The 24083-nt window shown below is 41.9% G+C and overlaps 2 protein-coding genes across 2 annotated transcripts; one reads left to right on the top strand and one right to left on the bottom strand.

Annotated features, from left to right (window-relative positions):
- Positions 1-4476: 4476 nt before the first annotated feature.
- On the bottom strand, positions 4477-6845 carry htr1aa (5-hydroxytryptamine (serotonin) receptor 1A a). The gene has a single exon (XM_005452138.4). It carries the CDS (start codon positions 6515-6517, stop codon positions 5234-5236), a length of 1284 nt encoding a protein of 427 aa, XP_005452195.1. The 5' UTR covers positions 6518-6845; the 3' UTR covers positions 4477-5233.
- A 31-nt stretch (positions 6846-6876) lies between these two features.
- Positions 6877-23761, top strand: rnf180a (ring finger protein 180a). The gene is made up of 4 exons (XM_005452137.4): positions 6877-11334; positions 21399-21636; positions 22546-22671; positions 23059-23761. The coding sequence occupies exons 1-4, from the start codon at positions 10378-10380 to the stop codon at positions 23262-23264; spliced, it is 1527 nt and encodes a 508-aa protein (XP_005452194.1). The 5' UTR covers positions 6877-10377; the 3' UTR covers positions 23265-23761.
- The last annotated feature ends 322 nt before the right edge of the window (positions 23762-24083 follow it).

Consider the following 24083-nt stretch of genomic DNA (forward strand, 5'->3'; position numbering starts at 1 on the left):
GAGTTCTTTCAAATTTCAAACGCTGAGGTGAAGTGTTCCTCACTGGCTGTAATACTAACAATGGGGTCCGACTCTTCATCTCTCTTATACTTTTGGGTTTTTTGTTTTTTTTAAAGCAGAAAGTGGCAGAATGGATTAGATATTGTTTGCTCTTACATTCTTTTGTGTTTGCTGTCCTTGAACACATGTCCTCCATCACTGTGATGAGTTTGTGTGAGTGTGCTAGCATGAGCAAGAGACAGTCTCATCCATCAACATTTGGACTACCCTATGAAACAGGAATGATCTGTTTTTAACTAACCTCTGTTCTCAAAACAAAACAAAACAAAACAAAACCCATACCTGAACAGACCCAAATCCTCATTTCTCCACGTCAGAGGGGGGTTTTGTGGCGTTATTTCTCAGAGCCTCCGGTGTGTGATGGGCTGTGGGATGTGAGATCCTTGAAAAAACTATGACAGATCAAAAAGACCCTGAAGTAGGAGGGGGCGAAGCAGAAACGTGTTGTGCTGAGTGCTCAGTCATATCCATGTCTCTCTTACTTTCTCCTTGTCTTTTCCTGTTACCATTCCCTTTTAAGCCTTCACGCAGTCTTCTATATATTTGGGCTTATATTAGATTTTGTATTATGTAAGTCTTCTTTTTCTATTTTAGTTTCTGCTCATCCACTCGTTTCTACAACTCAGCATGCTTTTCTTTCTATAATTTGCCTTTCAATCCACTTAGACACGAACACTTAACACTGTTTCGCTCTGTTCCTACAGAAGCAAACACACCACCAGAATAAACTAGCATGCAGTAGAGCCTATACATTTTTCCACCTTGTGTTATACTCTAATATAATGCCACTTTGAGCTTGTCCCTCGTTCACAAGAGGTTACCACAGTGGGTAGCTCTACATGTTTGATTTGGCAGATTTTTTTTTACACCGGTTGCCCTTCCTGACACAACTCCAGAGGAGTGTCTGCCTCCTTCCAGGAAAGAGAGGTGTTATCCTCATGTTAATGAGGTCAATCAGAAGGAGAATGCTCTGACAGCTTGATTGGCTTTTTATAGTAACACTGACCTTTTGTGTGTGTTTATACATCAAATGATGTTCATGTACTTTATGAATTTATTGAGAGAGAGATCATAAACAGATCAAACACCAAACTGCTGTCTTTACCTGAAGTGGTAAAATTATTTCCACTTCCTTCATGTCATTCACTTGCCATCTGAATCAGCTGGGTTTCCTTCGAATGCAACCTAAACAAGTTGGTTTATTTTCCGTTTTCCATTTTGAAATCCCTTACAAGCTAATAAACTGACCTTAAATGATGGTCCATATTTATTAGTGCAAATTGTGGGTTTAAAATGTTTCTTTTCTCAGTACACAGTCCAGGCTTAGACTGTAGGTTTTAATGGGCCTTGCTTTCCCACTGGGTGATTGAAAGGGACTGCTGTTTTCAGTCATATGATCACCTCTTTTCTCATGACCTAATCTCTGGTTTAGCCTTTTAAATGTCCAGTATTTTTGCTGCCTTACCTCAAAATAAACAACTTAAATATCAGGGGGAAGAAAAAGAGGTAGTAATTAATCATTAACAGCAGGTCTACTTCTTTGTTTACAGTTTATGCACTTTCCAAATTACAGTACCACCTTCAAAGAACTTATTTGAATAAATGTATGTTCAATTTTAAGTCCCAGATGTTTGATGGTGATCTTTCTTTTCTTTTTTTTTTTCTCTTAACACTCCATATAAACTCTATAAATGTTGGACATATCATGTGCTGTTAGAGGACATGGGTCATAGTACTTCTCAGTGTTTAAGAAGAGCTGAAACAACTGATTTTGGCTATTCTCTAACCTACAGTATACTGAAATGCTTCTATAGAATCAGCATCAAACTACAACATAAAGGCAGAATCAGCTAAATTTCACAGTTTTAGTCTTGAGGGCAGTTAAAGCAGTAAAGGCTAATCCCCCTGTTATCGATAGGCTAGCATTTTATATAAGCATCCTCCCCTCTTCTCCTCTCCTCTCCTCTCCTCTCCTCTCCTCTCCTCTCCTCTCCTCTCCTCTCCTCTCCTCTCCTCTCCTCTCCTCTCCTCTCCTCTCCTCTCCTCTGTTGCTGGGTTGAAGGAAAGCTCCTGCGTCATCACAGTGCACCCACATACCTATATTACGTTTAAGATTCCCAGAGGGAGTGGGATTAATGCACTTCCACAACCCATCCCTTTGATATTAGAGCATAGTTCAAAGAAGGTCATCTACTTTGTAATCCCATACAGCAGGAGCAAAATGTAATGATCCTACAGTAATAATCTTACACACAGTGTGACTCACAGTTGTGAAATATACTCATTTCTGCTCATTGGCTCACACCACAATCTGTATGTGTTTCTCTGAGCCTGTTATGAGCCTAGAGGTCACAGGTGGAGGATTAATTTTCCCAAAAGCATTTTAAGTCCATTCATGTTACTCTAACCGGCCACAGAGCAAAGTGATCAGATGGAGAAGCCCGGGCATGGAGAGACAGAGGGGTTGTATGACATCCTCCTGTCCTATTAGCTTATTGTTTCAGGTGCTCTTTGAAAACTAAATTATCAAAAAAATCCAAGGAATTCTCTTTTCTAATAATATTTTAAATGGCTTTATTCTCATCTTTAACCTAAAACAAACCCCTCCCCTGTGTTTTTGGCATACAAGCCTTCATCATCCATCATCATTTATGAGGACATAATATCAGTTATCAGAACAATAATCAATGCATCACAGAGACAGGCAAGAGACTGAGAATACATTTTTGTTTCACAATTTTGATTTAATACTTGATCAGTTATGTGAAATAAATTTTATTGGCCTGTGTTGTCAGTTCCCTTTTAAATCCACCAGATGTTACACATACAAGCAAAAGCAGCATTCTCCACACTATAAGTGTGTTTTCTCTTATTCATAAACAAGCCTGACAACTGTTACTTTACAGTGTAGCAGCAGTAGGTGTGCGGTATTTAGTAATATATGTTTCCTCATGTAAAACTTTCCTCAAATTAAATGAAAAATAAAGTGCAGTTTTCTGTTTTGTTTTTATTAATTCTTTGCAAGATATTGATTGTATCTAGAAATATATTTATTAATTGCTTATAATCATTATTATTTGATAGAGTCTTCATTTATTTGACTACTTCTTTCCTGTACTAGTACCATTATTACTGCAATGTACATTAATTAATGAAGGCCGTGAGATATAATTGCAAGCCTTAAATTAAATGCAACAATTGGCCCATACATTAGACCTTGATTATTTTTACGTGTGCAAAAAATGGGGGTTTACAAAACAATGTACTGTTTCTTTCCATGCATGTGATCAAATATCCTCAAGTGGGACTGCAGCTGTTTTAATGGATTATATTTCATTCATTAGCCGTTGACACACCAGCATTCTTTGCAGGCGTTAAAACATTAATAAAACATTTTAGAATCACTAACATAGTCTCAAAGAAAGGCAAGTTTGTGAGAAGAATATAAGAGAAGGTAGAGGAAAGAAAGTTATAATTTTCCCTGGAATTATTCAAGATAATTTGAAGTGAAAACTTAAAAAGCAATCCTTAGTGAAAAGGCTCCTTGCAATGATAAAAATGAGACATACTGTAGTTTTATCTCACATATGTGCACCCAGCAGAGTATCAGCTAACTTGGCATGCCACAGGTGTCACCTGTAAATTGTAATGCTACTGTATGTCTCACATTCCTGTCTGTCCCCAGCCAGCCTGCCTTCATATCTAACCAACCTTGATGCCTTGGGCTTGGTGTGTTGCCACGGCAACGCTTCTGATAACCACCCATCTTGTGAAGAAAGCGGGCCTGATTGGGGCGTCTTCCTGAAAGTTGTTTTCCTCCTTCCTCTTTTAATGCCTGACAGTGTTTATCTCTCTATCTACTGTAAGTGGATTTGTGTCTGGGATTTGCTTGATAGATGATAGCAGTTATACAGTGAGGAGGTTTCCTGCAACTCTTTGTATTATGTGGCCCATTTTTCTGAGTAACCCTCTAAATTATGTGCTATTATGAGTGTGCACACGTGTGTGTGTGTGTGTGTGTGTGTGTGTGTGTGTGTGTGTGTGTGTGTGTGTGTGTGTGTGTGTGTGTGTGCGTGCGCGCGTGCGTACGTGTGTGTGCATGCGTGTGTGTGGACTAAATTTAGCACAGATTTTCTTGAGGTTGATGATGTAACAAGCTGTCTATGTAGTTCTCAATAAGCCTCGATGGAGAACTGCACAACAATCCTATACAAGAGAAATGAGTTTGACTCCCTCTCTTGGTTTTTCTCTGAGTAATTTTACTTTCAGTGTCAGTCTGTTGTTGTTTCTGTCTTTCTCTAACACTCAAGGGACAATCCAGGAGTCAGAAATAGAGAAGAGAGGAGGCCAAAATGAGAAGAGCCACAGGGAGATTGAGAATGCATCGTATCATAAACGTAATACCAGTTCCCATTTTAGAAGAAAAATGCCCATCTTCTTTTGCTTTCAACTCTGAGGTGGATTTGACGGCTAGACACTGGGCTTCATTTGATACCAATTTATTTTAAGACCTTAAATACACCATGCACTGATAACCTGATCATCACTCATCATCATCAGTGTGGTGGCCTGTCAGAGCAAATTGATAAGTTGCCCACTGCTTTGCTCAAGAACATAGGAAAATCGCTCATTCCTTATTATCTGTATGAAGATATATGACGAGGCATGTCCTAAGTGAAAGTGTGATATTTCATAATGGGCCTCTGCTCTCTTCTTATCTCGTTTTTGCTTCTAAACAAACATTCACTCATATTTCATCGTGACAAACTTTGATTGCTTTTATTGTTTCAGTGCTACACAGCTCATGACATGGGACGGAAACCCCGCGTGCCTCATGATAAAATGCATGGAAACAGCACAGGACACGTCTTGCATGGCAATACAACGATGGCTGCCGTCGCATATAAGCTATATACTGTAGCTACAACACTGAATAAACATGAGCTTGTACATTACGAGCGAAAGTTTCTATATTGACTTGTTTCACCGGTGGATTATTTTTACACCATCCTTACACACGACTAAAAGGGACTGTCCCTGAATGAAAGTCTGTGTATTGTTGTTGTTTTTTTGTCTTTTTGCTGTTTTTATACAGTCATTGAACATTCCCGCTCTCTGATTAACGTATCCGCATTTAAGTAAACGCAAATGTTTTTTCCTTTTTTTACTCTGGTTATGGTCTGTGGAATTTGCATTTTATAATCTTCTTAAAAGCGTTTTGGAAGTCTTTGTTGAAGTAGGCATATATGATGGGGTTGAGGAGAGAGTTTGAATAGCCCAGCCAGTTTATGACTGCGCCCAGCCACTCGGGCATGTAGCAGCTCTCTGCACAGAAAGGTAGTACTAGTGCAACGATGAAAAAGGGCAGCCAGCAGAAGATGAAAGTTCCCATAATGATGCCGAGTGTTTTCACCGTTTTACGTTCCCTGGCCAGCGCGATCTTTCTCTTCGCCCCCGAGTTCTTTTCATTCATGTTTTCATAGCCATGCGAGGAGGACTGAGGAGTGTTGGGCAGAGGCAAGTGCGTCTTTGAGTTGCTGATAACTTCTATGATCTCCAATGATTCGCCCTCGTCTCCATGCTTCACCGCGCCATTTACGCACGGAGAGCTGGATTTAGACTCATCCCCGCGCTTCCAGCCTTTGCCGCCGGCCTCTCCGTTGGTTTTCTTGTGAAAGATGGCCGGAGACACACTCAAGCACTTTTCTGACACTTTTGCTTTCTCTGCTTTCTTCACTGTCTTTCGAATCCGAAACCGAGCAGCTCTGAATATTCGTCCGTACAGAACCAACATGAGGATAAGAGGAATGTAAAAAGCTCCAAACGTGGAGTAGATGGTGTAGCCCGGGTCCTGGCTGATCATGCAGGCGTCGGGGTCTGCCCTGTCTTCGGCGCTTCTCCAGCCTAACATAGGCGGAATAGAAATTGAGAAACCAATTAGCCATGTGACGCTAATCAAGAACGCAGCTCTCCTTGGTGTCCGTTTATTTACATAGTCAATAGGGTCCGTTATGGCCCAGTACCTGTCCAAAGCAATTGCGCACAGATGCAGGATGGATGATGTACAACACAGTACATCCAGAGAGATGAATAAATCACAGATCTCCTGCCCTAGAGTCCACTTGTTTAAAACCTGATACAGGGCCGCCATTGGCAGGACCAGCACAGAAACCATGAGGTCTGTCACGGCCAGGGATCCGATCAGATAGTTGGCCACATTCTGGAGAGATCTCTCCAGGGCGATGGCTGCCACGACGCACGCATTGCCAAATATGGAGCAGAGGATGAGGGCCCCCAGGAGCATTGAGGTAATAATCTGGTAACTCAGCACCAGATCTGGAAGAGACCCGGACCCCGTGCCATTCTCACCCCCGTTCCAGTCGGCAACCACGTCCCCCCCACTGGGGTAAACACTGGTCGCGTTGCTGTCGTTGTAGCTTGTGGTTATAAAATCCATAATGCAACCACACACAGAGCGAAACTTTTCCCAAAGTAGTGGGGAGTAGTGGAAGAATAAGCAGGAGTCAGTCAGCCCCCTCAGACTGCTGCTGCCGCTGTGCGTTTTACCGGGTCCATCGGAGTTACCGAGCTCGTGCTGTCGCTCTCAGGACGCATGACGCAGACGTGTTTGTGAGTGCGTGTGAGGGGGCTGTGTGTGTTGTAGCCCATGAGTGTTGACAGCCGGGTGCGCACACTGGTACTGCGAATCATCTGAGCTTGGTGACGCCGTGAATTCATTTATACCAACAGCTTTAGGTACGTCAGACCGGGAGGAGGTCGTCCTGGAGGTTTGTGCCTTTACTCTCCTTGTTGCTTAGTTTTTCATCACAGACCGCCGCCGAGGGTGCAGAGAGCTACTGTCCTTTTTGTATCTCCTTTATTTTACTCTTTGGACTCACTGACAAAAGTATTTTGTTTATTTATTCATTTTTTAAAGTTTAGTTTTAGCCTTCATCGGCAAGGGTTGGTATCAGCCAGAACTAGTAAACAGGATTTTTTCTTTTCTTTTTTTAATATAACGAGATATCAGAAAATTAACTATCAAATGAAGCAAATTTGTCGTTGGGCTACCTAAGACGGAAACATTTTTAAAAAGAGTATCTATAGTCGGTTACCATGAAGTTTTTGTATAAGACAACTTCGTTTGAAACGGATCTTTAAAAATATATTTTAAAACAGTTTAAACTACAACCAAGAAATGCGTACAGCGTGTTTACGAGTGGAGTTTTGCAATTTTGATGTGAAAAGGAGAAAAGTTGTCCAGAGCGCTGAAAAATGTCCAGAGCGCTGAGAGAAAGATAGTTTCAGGACCAGGGACAGCTCCTCTGCAGTCCTGAAAGGAATGCTGCTGCCCTCTGCTGTACTCGAATGATATTGCACCAAATGGTGGACGTTGCTCCATCAGTACATATGAGTTCAGGGTAGGTTGTATGCGTACATTACAGGAAGGAGGGGGTTCCCTTGAAAACAGCTGTAGCCCTTGCCTTGTGTTCAAGTGTATTCGAGCCAACAAATAATGCCAGCAATGAGTCAGAGTGGAGTCTGAATAACGCAGTTAGTGAGGAACTTCTCAAAGTGGAGGGATGGAGGCTGTGGGTGAGCTGTCTGTTATGAGGTGATTGTATGGAAGATAAGTGAATGTAAAAAACGTATTTTAAAAAAAATCTTAAAAGTTCTGATTAGAATTCCACACAGAGGCCAGTAAGGCCAGGTGATCATTAAACATTTAAAAAGAAAAAATATTTAGATGAGAAATGTCAATTTGGGAAAAGGGCCCTGAAGTGAATTTTCTAGCTAGAAGCTAGAAATGACAAAAGCTTAAATGGACAACAAAATATGTATAAACAGAGCGCATAATGGGCAAATTATATTTTCTGTATTTGTGGAAATAAGTTTTTTTCCTACAAACTGATCACAATTCCCATTGCAATAGCCGGACAGTAGTATTCCAACCTTTTTTCACTTTCATCAGACTGTGTGCAAAGCATATGGCTCAAGAATCCAGAATTTGGCAGACCTGGTTTCTGTTGTGGATGCTATAGTGAATTAGCTTATGACTAGCTAAAGGGTTACCGTTGTTCTAAAGTGACATGATTGTAAGATTGTTTTCAGTACTTTTTTTTTCAAATCACTAAAGCTAATTTGGGATAAGACTCATCCAACACTAGTTCCAGCCTGTGCCTCCAGGTGCCCCCCCGCCACCAAGGATAATACTCAACATGTTTGAAAAAAACTCCAGAGTTATGTTTTAAAAACATTGTTCTGCATTCTTTTTGTACGATGGTTTCAGTTTTTAGACACTTAACTTTGATTTTAACTGCGAGAATCTATCAATCAAAATGGGTGTATTCTTTTCCCATCTCTTGAAGCTCCTGAAATACCAGTACAAAGATTAGTCTTAAACTTTCATGCTCTTTCTGTATAATACTTGCAGTGTGTGTGGAAATCAATTGACACGACACAGGTAAATATAGCCTTGTGTTAAATTTGAAGGGGGAGGGTATGCGAGGATGTTTTAAAACATATTACCACTTTCAACCAAAGAGTGGGGAATCAGAAAGAACAAAAGAGTAAATCAAATTAAAATTTGGGGTTGTCACTGTGCCATAAATGGCACTTGTTCTCTTCCTTTTTCAAGGTACTTGGCAGGTAGGTTGTACAAAGCATCTTTGAGTGCTTGCCACTGTTCTTTTGTATAACATCTGACTTTTATTTGTCTCTTGATGTAATTCCAGATTGACTGCTTGGCATTGAGGGAGCCACTCAATTTTCTCAGAATGTCAGCGAAACCAAAATCTAAGTAACGGAAGTACTTATTACAATGACAATTTTATCAAAGACAGACACCTTTAAAAGGATACAAATTACCCTTTCTTGTCATTTGTCTTTGAAACAATTAGACATGACAGTCACTGCAAAAATGATAAAAGCATGTAATAAAAGCTAAGTGCTGAAAAAAAAATCAGGATAAATTTAGTGCTTTCATTTAACTGCTCTATAAGTGATGGATAAAAGATCAGATTGCCAGGAAATGATAAATACATTAAAGAGACAAGACAATAGACTGATGCAACAAACTGACAAAACAATCTGGCAAAAGATGAGAGGAAATGGCAAGAATATAATGAGAATGAAGGAATAGAAAACAGGTGAGGGAGGTGTGAAGAGCCACCTTCACAATGGGAAAGGGTGGAAAGGATGATTATTTTGATAACTACCAATATATAACTTCATGTAATAACCTTTTTAATAGAACCTCAGTTATAAAGCAGGCTCCTTAAATTCCAGTAACCAAGAACTGATAAATTGTTGGGATTTTGTCCTGATTGTTGGAGTTTTCTCTGTATTATTGTCACATCTTTACCCTACAATATAAAGCAACTTGAGGCAACTGTTGTTGTGATTTGGGACTATACAAATAAAAATGCATTTAATTGAATGTTTTTCAATTCAGTTCAATTCAATTTTATTCAATTCAAAAACCAAAAAAAAAACAAACACAAGCATCACCTTACACGAGGGGAAAAAGTGCATTTCTTCCTGATTTTCATGTACATCTTTTTTAATTACTTACAAATTCAGACAATTCCTTGCTTGTCTTTCTCTGATCCAGCCCAGGAAAACTAAATTCTGCTGTTAACAGCAGTAAATAAATTCTTATTCTCTTCTTTTCTTTTTTCTGTTTTTAAATAAAGGAACAAAGCACCATTTTATTTGGTATGGTAGGATTTTTTATTTTAATTCAAGTCTAAAAGTTTGCTAGACCACTGAAATGCTTTGACAAGGAAGCAGCAGCAACACATGCACACACACACACACACACACACGCACACACACACGCACACACACACGCACACGCACACACACACACACACTGTGCTGTGCTTATCAACCAGTAAGTGAAAAAAGCTGACACCACGGTTGTGGGCATGAGGGGAAAAAAGGTGGCTCTGGCTATTTCACTTCATTTTTGTGAGTCTGCTGGTTCCATAGTGGTGTGCTTTCTATAGGTCACGAAGGACAATAGCAAGGCCTTTAACAGTGCACCTATTGCAGTGGGGCTCACTATGGGGACTTTGTCTTTGTCAACAGAGTGGAATGCCCCAGTGGGCTAACAGGGGCAGGATAGAGAGCACCACTGCTCACCACCTCTGCACTCGAACAGTCCCTGTTGCTCTTAATAAAGAGCTTCAGTCTATACATCCAGAAGAAGTGGGAAAGAAGAGCAGGAAAAGGATGACAGGGGAAAAACCAGGCTAGCTGGGTGAAGTTGCTTCAGATGTCTTCCACTGGTGGGCGAGGTGCTTTGAATGAGCCATGATGAGCTCCCACGTGGGAGCTTCTAGTGTAAATGGCTCGAACAGAGATGGATGTAGCGAAGCTGAGGATGCTGGTGAGGAAACCAGTACTAATGAGACTCACACACCAAAGGTGGAGAGATCTAGGCAAAGGAGTGTAAATCCAGCAGGCGAGGGAAGGTCAAGCAATGTGCTGGTGAGACCTTCGCTGTCAGGGGGAAAAGCACGCAAAAAGACCTGCAGTGAGGACAACAAAGGAAGCTGGAGAGAGCAAAACCAAGACAGGGGTGAGGAGACAATAACTGCTGGAGATCTGGGAGGCAGAGAAAGAGGGAAATCCATGGAAAGAAGAATGGCAGAAAGAGATGAAACACAGGGAGATGAAGCACAGTATAGACAGAGAAGAGAAAGCACTGGAAGTTTGTCAAGTAATAATTCTGATCTTCAGTTAAACAACATTTTGGAACTTGGAGAAGGATCGAGCAACTTGCAGAGAGGACACACCTGCTCTCAACTCCAGGGCACTGGCTGCAACTGGACCTTCACTTCCAATTCAAACGCTCTGTCCCCTCGGTTTGCTACTCATACCAGGTCCATACCTCGGTCACCTCAGAGACCTTCATCCAGACCAGCTGCAGGAGACTTGCACCTCTACTCACTAAGTTCACTCAGGGAGCCAGATCCTTTCTGGGTGGAGGTGAGACCAGGGTCAGCAACTGGACGATCTTTGACCTTCTCTGAGCTAAGAGGGGAAGAAGAGGATGAGGGTGATGAAGAGAATGTGGAGGATGGCGATGAAGGAGGCAGTGGGGTGGTAAGGGTGATGAGTCAAAGCATGTCCTCAGCAGTGGCGCAACCTTGTGTTCCTTGTGAGAGGAGGATGAGTAAAAGGGAGAGGAACAGGATTAAAAGTTTGCGGAGGAGACAGCGGAGAAGGGAGAAATGGAGACAAAGTCAACAGCAAGAGAGCAGACAGGTGACTGGCACTGTACACTGACATCACAGAGGTTTAAGTATCACCACAAGACGAGTCACAGAGCCGGTTATTAGATCACTAAATGATCTAGTAATTACTAGATCCAGTAATTAATACCCAGGATAATATATTTTTTAATATGTAGTCTTTATGGACTTTAAGGATTAAAGACACACCAAATACCAAATGTTTTTAACTGAGTAAGTCCTGAAATTTATACTCAGGCACATCACCTTTAAATGATTGAATTTATCTACTTAAAGATGTATTTATAGCACAACATGGTAAATAAATAAAGATCCGTACCACATAATCATGTGGTACAAAACAACAGGTACAAACAATAGGCCTGTTGTTTTTGTTTTTGCACTGCATCTATTTTTCACTGCTTTTACTCATGGTACTTTATATTACAGCATGTGACTTACACATGTGTGTGTGTCTGTTTGTTTCATCTAGACTCTGGCTCTCGAAAGCTATATCAGCAACCAGCTCATTTCAATAGCCATTGTGTGCGCGGTTTAAAGTGGGGTTACATCTGAATTAGTTGCATGATGAGGCTTGGGCAGAGAGCCCTTCAAAACCGACCAGACAAAAGAGCAGATTCCATTTTGATTGGCTGCTGCAGAGCTGCAGTCACGTTGGCAGACTGAAATTACTCTGACTGCTCTGTTACCGAAAGTCAAATTAGTTGCTCCGACACTTTCGTATGATCAATTTCCTAATCCTTTGTCCTCCTACAGATTGTGCTGTTGTTAGTTAAGATATTTCTCTTTGTTATTCATTGGACTTGGTGTGTAAATAAACTGGGTCATGCGACAGGACCTCAGCACACCAGCAAATCTACTTGCATGGCTGAAAAAGAAAGGAAGAAAATCCAGACCTACTCCAAAATAAAATGCTGTCGTGGGACCTCGAGAGAGCTGTGCATGAACAAATGCCTGCAAATCTTAGTGAACTGTAGCAACGCTGTAAAAAAGAATGGCTCAGATTTCCCCCACAATGATGTGAGAGACTGATAAAAATCATACAGAAAACCATTATTTAAACTTACTGCTGCTAAGAATAGTTCTGCAAACTACTGAATGATGGGGGTGTGCTTGGTTTTTCATACGCTGTGTCTCCATTGCTGTATAGGCTCAATAAATAGAAAACGACACTGTAGTATATAATGTGTTGTCGTTCATCTGAAGCTGACAGACTCTAGCAAAAACCAAATGATTTTTTTTATTATGTCCTAATAATAAAAAAAATGATGGATTTTCAAATAGATTTGAAGGCGGGTGCATTTTGGTGTACACTGGATGAAGCCAGCTAGCTTCTTCCTTCCTTCCTTCCTTCATTTATCCGAAGCTAAGCCAATCGTCGCCTTGCTCCTGCTCCACACTTAGCACACCCTTATATATTGATCTTCTCAGCTAACTTTCAGAAGACATTGAAAACCCAACATACAGTGGCTTGCAAAAGTATTCGGCCCCCTTGAACTTTTCCACATTTTGTCACATTACAGCCACAAACATGAATCAATTTTATTGGAATTCCATGTGAAAGACCAATACAAAGTGGTGTACACGTGAGAAGTGGAACGAAAATCATACATGATTCCAAACATTTTTTTTTTTTTTTTTTTTTTTTTTTTTTTTTTTTTTTTAAACCTGTCCCGTTTGGTTCTTTTGCCATCAGAATTATTGTCTAAAGGCGAAGAAAGATGCCCAACGGATTTACTTTACCAAATGGACCATCCCAGCCTTGCCGTAATGGTCCATTTGATTCACCTTTTATTGTTTATTTTATTTTGACTTGCTGAATACGGGACAGACTTGACTGGTGGAAAGAAAGGGGAGAAAGAAAGAGGGAAAGAAAAACAGCTGAGAAGAGGGACGGGGGAGAAGGGCAAAAACCAAAAACCAACAGAATAAGCAGACAAAAAATACATATATCGATCACCTGGATCACCTGTTGAGAAAGAAAAAAAGAAAGCAAGCAGAAGAAAACGAGAGTAATAAACAACATCACAATGATATATGGGAATATGACAGTAAATACTAAATATTAAACATTATTGTGCAGCACGTAGGATCGACAGCGCACAGTGTGCTTTGAGGTAGGAGCCAAAAAGGGTGTAGTTTGTGTGTGTGATCACCCGTGTGTGCACCTGTGAGCATGAACGCGCTTGTTTTTAAAAGGTTCCTTCATGTAATGATCTGCTAGAGGGTGTGGGGGCCACTGCCCCGTCCTCCAGGGCATGAAGCAGGTATGGAGGAGATCAAAACTCCAGACATCCAGAGGCCCCCAGAACACAAGAGACCAAGGAAGACCAACAGAGGGGCAGCCGCGCCACTATCCCAGAAAGAGCTGAGGAGAGTCCCAGATGAGGGGTCACTCAGCAGCCGCGGAGCAGAAGCCGGGGGGGTTGCAGTGACGTGCCCGTGAGCTCCGCCGGCAGCCAGCTGTGCCTGAGTGACCGAGCCCCGGGCTGAGAGGCCGAGGGCACCCCATCCCCGAAGTGGCCCGAGCGAGCCCCAGGCTCCAGGCCCCGATAAGCAGCCGCCAAGGAGTGAGCCGGTGGGTACCTGGGCGCCCACCCCCGGACACAAAGAACCACCAACGCACCGATGTCTGAGGGCGTCTGCCACCGGCAGGGGAAGTGGTGGGGGAGATGGGCCTCCAAACCTTGGAGGGCCTGAGATGTCCCCAGAGAGGTGGCGTCTGATACCCAACCTGACATAAAGACACAGACAAACAGGCACACACAGATACAAACATCTATTCCCACCCTCATGCTCTCATATACAATTACTCAACACTCACCCAACGTGGAGACGGACATAAAGAGACGCTGTACACACAATCACACTCCCCAAGCGTACTCTAAGCCCCGAGTCTAGGTACCCTTGCCCCTGGAGGGGGAAACTGCGCCCAGACCCAGGTGATGTTACCCTTTTCCCTGCGGTGGGGAGAAGCAGACTGCCCCGACTCCGCAGCAGCAGGGAGGCCCCACATTCCAGACCCCAGTCGGACGGCCAACTCCTCCTCCTAGCCCCCCCCGCTCCAGCAGGCCGCAGAGAACGGGGGTGTAGGAAGACTCCAAACCTCCCTCCACCCGCTCTTATGTAGTGTTGATGTATGTGTGTTCTAAGGTGCATTTAAAACCCAGGAGGGCATGGAGCCACCTGCCAGAGCAGCAGGTAAGCGTATAGTCCCTCCTGCTAGCCCTCAATGTCTACGTGTATTTAAAATTGAGAGGTGGGCAACGACGCCAGGGGTGAGGTGTACACCCTGATGGTAATTTGGAATCCGTGTAGCGTGCCCACCCCCAAGATCCTATATGTATGTGTAATGAGAGTGTGAGTAATGTGAATGTCTAAGTTGTGGGATAAAATTGAGGCAGAGGCAGCCAGAAGGGGACAGAGGGGGGATGTCTCCTCTGCACCCTGGTGACACACCCCTACCCCAAGGCCCTGCATGTGTGGGTGATTGTGGTGGAGCGGGAAGAGGGAGGCAGCTGGAGATGGGGAGGGAAGGAAGGGAGGGGCAAGTGACCCCTCCCTGGGGCCAGCTCCCCCGCTGACCCCAGTAGGCACCCCCATACTCTGCAACCCGCCAGGGAAAGGGGGCCCAGGCCCATCCGGACCGGGGCCCAGTGCAGCAACGCCGCCCAGCCCCACAGAGCCCGGGACAGTCCACCCGACCCCACCACAGAGAAAACTGCACCCACCCCATCATCCACTCATCTTCCAGACTACACAAGACAATAGACGCCCAGGCTGAGATCTTCCTCCACCTCTCCTGTATCTCCCCCTCCTGCAGAGAGAGTTCCTGAAGAGAGGAAATCTCCTGCAGGATTTGACAACCTCCCCCACCAGTTGAAGAGCCCCCCAGGTGGTTCGATGCACAGGCGGCACCCTGCGCCAGGACTGGGCCCCCATACACCCACCCGCCCACAACCCCGGCAACACACCAACCAGGACCCAAGCCCCTGAGGCTTGGCCAGGGCCCCAGCCCAGAGACGGAGTGCCCCCAGAACCTCACGCCCATCCCGGACCCACCCAGGGGCAGCCAGGCTACCAGGTCAGTAACCCACGTCCGTCAGCACAGACCCTCCCCTAGCCCTGCTGCACGCAGCCACGAGGAAACCGTCACCTAAGAGCCAACAGAGCCCCTAATTGGCCATGACCGTTATCCCGGGTTGAGCCCCCAAGGAAGATGCTCCCGGGGAACCCCCTGATGCCCTAAGCCCGTCCCTACCCCCACACCAATCACAACAGTGAAGGCGGGACCAAACTAAGACCCCCCACCCCCACTAGGTGATGGAGCTGATCAAAGGAGCCCAGAGCAATTGATCTGATGTGGTGGCAGAGGCTGTATCAAGACTAATGTAATCTAATAGATAATTTCTATATTGGTTAGAATTAAGATTATTTTTATTTTTCCAGTTCATGAGGACTGTTTTCTTGGCTATGCATAGGGCAGTGAAAACCATATGGGCTATATTCTTTTCCGGAGTGACATTATCTAAGCTGCCCAACAAACATACTAAAGGGGAAGTTGGAATGTTACATTTCAGACACTTTGATAAGTCTTCACATATCTCACGCCAAAACTTCTGAACTGGTGGACAGAACCAAAGAGCGTGGATATAATTGTCCGGTGAATTGGTTTGGCAGTGTGAGCAGTTGTTGGTAGACGTAAAGCCCATCTTGAACATCCGATGGCCTGTATAGTGCACTCTATGTAGTATTTTGTATTGAATTAATTGAAGACTGGGATTTCTAATTAGATGAAAGGTTTTTAAGCAAATCTGAGACCAGAAGTTTTGGTCAAAGTTAACTGATAAATCCGCTTCCCATTTTGCAATAGGAAGTGATATTGATTCATCTGTTTTAGAAAGCATTCTGTATATTTTGGATAGTAATTTGGGGGTTTTAAGAGTAAGAAATTGAACCACACTTGGTGGCGTTTGTAGTTCAACTTGACCCGGTTTAAATCTCTTTTTTATTATGGATTTAATTTGTTGATATTCTAAAAATCGTTTCTTGTTGATCCCATATTGTGTAACTAGTCTGTCAAATGAAATAAATTCTGTTCCTTCTAGTATATGTTCTAAGTATTTGATTCCTTTACTACTCCAATCTGAAAAGTTTATCATATTATTGTTTTGTAATATGTCAGGGTTGTTCCAGATAGGTGTACGTTTGCATGGGATTAATGAAGACTCTGTCAACTTCAGAAACTCCCACCACGCTGTCAGAGAAGAGCTGATGTTGATGCTTTTAAAGCATTCATGTCGTTGGATGTTTGAGCTGATAAATGGTAGATCTGAAATCTCTAGATTATTGCAAAGTGCTTGTTCTACATCTAGCCAAGGTTCATCTAAGAGGGTATGTTTTAGCCATCCTGAGATAAACTGAAGCCTGTTGGCTAAGAAGTAGTGCTGAAAGTTAGGTAGTTCTAATCCTCCTTTATCCTTGGTCTTTTGTAGTGTTTTTAAGCTTATACGTGGGGGCTTATTTTTCCAAAGGAATTTGGACATATATGAATCTAGAGATCTGAACCAATCTTGCGGCGGTTTAGTTGGGATCATTGAGAATAAATAATTTATTTTTGGTAATACCATCATTTTTATCGCGGCAACCCTTCCCATGAGTGATATGGGTAGACATTTCCACCTAGCCAGATCACCTTCTACCTTCTTTAAAAGTGGGATATGGTTTAATTTAGTTAGATCTGCAAGCTTGGGAGATACATTAATACCTAAATATTTTATATTTCCCGATTGCAGTGGAGTAGAAGAGGAATTATGGAAGGAGCAATTAATCGGAAGGACTGTAGATTTTGACCAGTTAATTGAGTAATCTGATATTCTTGCAAAAGAGTTTATCAGTTCAATCACCCCAGAGATATTGGTTTGTGAATTTTGGAGAAAGAGTAACACATCATCCGCATAAAGGCTGATTTTATGTTCTACATTCTTGCATTTTATGCCCTTAATTACTGAATTCTGTCTAATTGCTGCTGCTAGTGGTTCGATAAAAATTGCAAACAGTGAAGGGAGAGTGGGCATCCCTGCCTGGTGCCCCTCAGGAGACAGAAGCTGGAGGATGTCTGGTCATTTGTTCTCACACAAGCTGTTGGGGAATTATATAATATTTTTAACCAGTTGATGAAAGAGGATCCAAAACCAAATTTGTGTAAAGTTGCAAATAGAAATTTCCAGTTAACTCTGTCAAACGCTTTTTCTGCATCTAAAGAAAATATTGTAGTTTCAAGGTTTTTACTGTATGAGTAGTCTATCAAATTAAGTAATCTACGTGTATTTGTTGATGAGTGCCTACCTTTTATGAAACCAGTTTGGTCAGGATGAATTAAGAGGGGGGTTATTTTCTCTAATCTCTTTGAGAGAGCTTTGCAGATTATTTTGAGGTCTACATTTATAAGGGATATTGGACGATAGCTTGAGGGATATACAGGGTCTTTGCCTGGTTTTAGTAAGAGATTAATGTTTGCAGAATTCATATTTGATGGAAGTCTGCCATTTTCTTTGATTTCCAACAACGTTCTGTATAAAACTGGTGCTAGAATCGTCCAGAATTCTTTGTAGAATTCTGCAGGAAAGCCATCTGGGCCTGGAGCCTTATTATTGGGCATACTTATCAGGGCTTCCTGGAGTTCACCTGGTGTCAGTGGCGAATCTAGTGCCATTGCTTGAGTGTCTGATAATTTTGGGAGAGTTATGTTGTCTAAAAACTGATCAATTGATTCCAAACATTTTTTACAAATAAATAACTGAAAAGTGGGGTGCACGTAATTATTCAGCCCCCTGAGTCAATACTTTGTAGAACCACCTTTTGCTGCAATTCCAGCTGCCAGTCTTTTAGGGTATGTCTCTACCAGCTTTGCACATCTAGAGACTGAAATCCTTGCCCATTCTTCTTTGCAAAACAGCTCCAGCTCAGTCAGATTAGATGGACAGCGTTTCTGAACAGCAGTTTTCAGATCTTCCCATGGATTCTCGATTGGATTTAGATCTGGACTTTGACTGGGCCATTCTAACACATGGATATGTTTTGTTTTAAACCATTCCATTGTTGCCCTGGCTTTATGTTTAGGGCCGTTGTCCTGCTGGAAGGTGAACCTCCGCCCCAGTCTCAAGTCTTTTGCAGACTCCAAGAGGTTTTCTTCCAAGATTGCCCTGTATTTGGCTCCATCCATCTTCCCATCAACTCTGACCAGCTTCCCTGTCCCTGCTGAAGAGAAGCACCCCCAGAGTATGATGCTGCCACCACCATATTTGACAGTGGGGATGGTGTGTTCAGAGTGATGTGCAGTGTTAGTTTTCCGCCACACATAGGGTTTTGTATTTTGGCCAAAAAGTTCCATTTTGGTCTCATCTGACCAGAGCACCGTCTTCCACATGTTTGCTGTGTCCCCCACATGGCTTGTGGCAAACTGCAAACGGGACTTCTTATGGTTTTCTGTTAACAATGGCTTTCTTCTTGCCACTCTTCCATAAAGGCCAACTTTGTGCAGTGCATGACTAATAGTTGTCCTATGGACAGATTCCCCCACCTGAGCTGTAGATCTCTGCAGCTCGTCCAGAGTCACCATGGGCCTCTTGGCTGCATTTCTGATCAGCGCTGTCCTTGTTCGGCCTGTGACTTTAGGTGGACGGCCTTGTCTTGGTAGGTTTACAGTTGTGCCATACTCCTTCCATTTCTGAATGATAGCTTGAACAGTGCTCTGTGGGATGTTCAAGGCTTGGGAAATCTTTTTGTAGCCTAAGCCTGCTTTAAATTTCTCAGTAACTTTATCCCTGACCTGTCTGGTGTGTTCTTTGGACTTCATGGTGTTGTTGCTCCCAACATTCTCTTAGACAACCCCTGAGGCCGTCACAGGGCAGTTGTGGAGCTCTTTTGCAAAGAAGAATGGGCAAGGATTTCAGTCTGTAGATGTGCGAAGCTGGTAGAGACATACCCTAAAAGACTGGTAGCTGTAATTGCAGCAAAAGGTGGTTCTACAAAGTATTGACTCAGGGGGCTGAATAATTATGCACACCCCACTTTTCAGTTATTTATTTGTAAAAAATGTTTGGAATCCTGTATAATTTTCGTTCCACTTCTCACGTGTACACCACTTTGTATTGGTCTTTCACGTGGAATTCCAATGAAATTGATTCATGTTTGTGGCTGTAATGTGATAAAATGTCGAAAAGTTCAAGGGGGCCGAATACTTTTGCAAGCCACTGTATATTCAATATTTTTTAAACAATTCATTTTAATACCCAGTACCCAGTTCTTGCTTATTTATCAGAGTCTTTATTTACAATCATTTCTCAGCTCTGTGAAAATTTCTACTGACAGAAATTTTGCACTTATTCTTAATTGGGAGAATATAAAAACCTAGAACACACACTGCTATTGGGCACACTGGTCAGATAGCCCTCTTTTGATTTTGGATTTTCACAATGTGTTTTAACAATATTCTGTACAATACAGAATGTTTTACTTCTTTATCCCCTTTTTAAACTGTCTTCACTTACTGCATCTTATCATGCAGCTGCCTTCTTGGTTTGTGCTGGCTTGTTTGAATTTGTTTCTGAGTAAAGTGTCGTAGGACAAAGCAAGAGGAGATGCTGTTGTATAAAAACAAACCACAGGATGTGATTTCATCCTGAGTAATGCAGAGACATTTAGTGTTGGCTTGTTTCCAGCTGCTGGAAAAAAAAAACTAAAGTGTGGTTTTAGCTGCTATTCTGCAGAAACACATTTTGTAAAGGAAATGCAAATTTTTTGTGGTGCAGCAGCGCTATCAAATAAAGCTTCACTCAGTTATAGGTTTTATCTATGAATTAGCAGGGTTTTTTTAGTCTAAACTTTGGTTCTGTATGTCATAGAGCACGCTCTTATTCATTTATATACCAGTGTATGATTGTAACCTAGAAAAAGCTGGCATGCCACCATACATGTTGCCAGGAGAGCCTCAGCATCTATGCTTACTTAGACACCGTGTGCTCTGTGTTCTCTCCTCTCTTTTAATGACACACCTTGGGAGGATGGGCTGATGTGACTGGGAAGTCCCTGGAGCTCCCCTAGGGTGAGAAAATAGTAATTACTTTGGAAACACCCCCAGGATTTTTTTTAAACAGTGAAGCTTCAATTCCCAGGGGTCTGCCAACACAACACGTGTTTGAGGAGGCGGTGGGTGACTTGGAGAGCCCTAGCTACTATTTTTAAAAAGAGCTTTTGTTACATCATGGAGTTATAGCTGAAATTTGGAACCATAAAAAGTGAGGGATGAGGGTAAATTAACTGTTGAGGAGAAGAGAGGAAGTAAGGAAAGAGTGTAGCAGATGCTCTGCATGATGAAAGAGAATACTAACTAGATCCAAAATAACCCACCTTCTGTTTTTATCCAGTAGAGGTTAAGAGGGCTCATAGTAGGGCTTAACTGACAAACTGCAACAGATATAAAGTGACACATCCTAAGATGCACCTCTATTGGTTTTCTATGAAGTAAAAGGAGTTTGAATTAATGCCAATAATGGGTCAGACTGCTCTCTCTAACAAACAATGTTTATGCTTTACAGTAAGATGTGTGAAAATGTAGGTAGGCAGACATTTCACTTGACTGAACTCACACCTGACACCCTCATGTCCTCACACATATTATTATGCTGTTTGGATGGGTGTCAAAGAGGGTTACATTCATCAAAAGAGAAAAGAAATTCAAATAGAAGAGAACTGTGAAAGAGGACATTTTCACTTATTTTTAGTGCTAACTGGTAGCATCTTGTAGTGATAATTTATACTTAACATCTAATATGTGAAGGGTCAAATCTCTGGATTGCTCTCTCCTATTGCTGTTATCCAATCCTAGGCAGGATACTAATATAACTATCTGAGAGGTTAGTCCACATAGCCAAAACTGTGCAAAAATGGGTTTTATCATTCTAATATTGGAGCTTTAAATATGCACGCATGCAAACATAAGCAGGTTTGTGGTCACACAAGAAAAGATATTTTTAACAGTTAAAATGTTTCTTTTCTACTTCTGTTTTCTCCCAGAGTTCAACAGGAAACCCATCCAGCAGCAGCAGTGAGGACGATGAGGCCCTGACTACCGGGGACAGAGAGGGCTACATCTGCGCTGTATGCTTGGATGTGTACTTCAGTCCTTACATGTGCCATCCGTGCAATCACATCTTCTGTGAGCCCTGTCTTAGGACGCTGGCTAAGAACAGCCCCACTAATACCCCCTGCCCCCTGTGCAGAACAATCATCACGCATGTTTTCTTCCAAAAAGGTGAGATGATGAACAAGGACCACTTACTGTATAACGACTTAATCAAACTTCCTCAGCACTAAAGACTGAATAAAGCGAGAAAGGTTAAAAAAAAAAAACAACTTCATGTAAAAATCTGACTTTAAAGACAAACGATTTCAGCTATATGTTTATTCCTATGTTGGCTGCTACACAACATCTAAGCTGCAGATTGTTCAGAGGGCCCAGCTGCAGATGTCCCACGGGGAGGAGAGTAGACCTAAGTTCAGCTTTGACCAGATGAGTCACTTAGACTGAGAAGACAAAATCAAACACAGTCTGAACACTTTGATTCAGTGCTTTCTAATGGAAATAAGAAATAGTATTCCCCGTGGGTGGAAATGAACTGTAATAATAGGAACAGATGTTTTAGGGTTTCTTTGGAACCCTAAAGCTGTAGGGAAACCTTTTCCCCACAATGTTAAGCAGTGTAATAGAAGTTATTACTGTAATAATATATGTATGGTGTATATTTCTGTGGTTTGTGCTAAAAAATGTATTTTGTCACCTTGAGATAATTTATTAGATATAATCCAGTTTGATTTTGGTCAAATTTATGAATCACTGAAAAACTTTTATTATTCATCCCAGCCTATTTCTAGATGTATATAGTAGAAAGTGAGCGGCATGGATTAGATGAGGAGGAGGACTGTAGAAACACTGAGGGCCCTTGTTAATGATTAGATGACAAGATTAGACTGTCGTGTTGATTACCAAAGCCAAGGTCACAGAACAAGGAGATAATCAGAGAAGCTAGTGACGCTACATGTGCTGTGAATGTGTTGATTAAATCAAACATATCTAGCCAAGCTATGAAGAAGTGATTAAAATGGTCAGGTTTTTTTTATTGTGTTAACTTTGTGTCTTTTTTTAAAATATGTATTTATATAGAGCTAAACCAAACAGCAAGAACATTCTTTCCAAAGGAGTACCTTTCCCGGAAACAGAACTTTCAGAAAGCAAGCTGTGCAAAGTGGCCTCTCCCGAGCTGCAGAAAACTCTTCCGCATCTTTGGAGGCAAGTTTTTAATTCCCTCTAAAGTGGGGTCATATTTAAGCAATGTCATCTGCAACAACAACAACAACAAAACTATATAAAACATATCTGGTATTCTGTGAAGCTGCACTTAAAGAGCGCTTTTGTTTGTGACTTTTGACAATATGGCACGTGTATGCTGTGCTATCTATTTATCATAATTGTACCTCAAGGCCTCACAGAAGACTAAAAATAATCCGGTGCATTTTTCATTTGTATGAATTTGTAAATGTCTTCAATAGCAGCTCTAGTTGTATTAAAATCTGTTGTCTAACATTTATCAAAACACTGAGGTTATGTGTTAATTACCCCAGAGGAAATTGTTGCTTTTTTAACTACACGAAATGACTTATTTCTCATTTAAACCAGGCTTCCAGAGGCAGTCGACTCCTATTGCTAGGCGCCAGTTCCCCCACGGAGAAGGCTACCCTCTGGACACCATGGATTTCGAGGATGACACTCGTGGCTGGCGATTTGACATGGACATGGTCATCATCTACATCTACTCAGTGAACTGGGTTATTGGGTTCTTCATATTCTGCTTTCTTTGCTATCTCTTCTTCCCCTCTTTTTGATGCCCTGACAGCAATTTTGGGGTAACATAGAAATAAGGTAAGGCTGAAGATAAATTTGGAGGGGGGAATAGGGGGGGTACAGGGGAGTGAGGACATAAACATGAAACAGCGAGCACATAAGTGCATATACAAATTTAAAAAAACAGGGGTGAACTTAAGCTGTAAGGTTTAATGAAAACGCAGTGAGTGAATTTCAAGCAGGTGAGGAGGTGTGGTAGAGGAAAACCATCAGTGTGCTAACTTCATGTCTCTAATAAATCACTGAAGTAAGGAAACTCCAGTGTTCTCAGTTCTGTGTCTCAACGTAATGAACAGCATGTTAATAAAACACGTTAGACTGCACTGTTTCAACATGATCTCATTACACTTTTCAATGCCTAAACTTTTGTTTAACAGCACAGCCACTTGAACAGTTCCCAGTGTGATTACTTTTCTAATGTACAAGGACATATTAATTTCAATGTGAAATTTTTAATTACCAACTTCCATCCACTGCAGACACTTCATTTTTAAGATGTGTTACTGTTGATTAAACATATTGTAATGCTGCAAACACTCCATGCAAAATAAGCTTAAATTGCATCCTTGTTGCATTCCTGTAATTGGAATTAACCAAAATAATGAGCAGATCTTAGTTAAAAGAAAACAGACTGATGAGGGTCTAATAAGACAGTAGAGGTTGGATATCGCAATAAGAAAAACTAAACTAAACATTAGAAAAATACACAAAAAAATTGCTTTTAGGTATGGAAACATTCATTTGTGGTTTCATGAATGCTTTCTCCAACATATTACTAATGCTAATAATACTTTTACCTG

The sequence above is a fragment of the Oreochromis niloticus genome, linkage group LG12 (assembly GCF_001858045.2).
Source record: "Oreochromis niloticus isolate F11D_XX linkage group LG12, O_niloticus_UMD_NMBU, whole genome shotgun sequence".
Lineage (NCBI taxonomy): Eukaryota > Metazoa > Chordata > Actinopteri > Cichliformes > Cichlidae > Oreochromis > Oreochromis niloticus.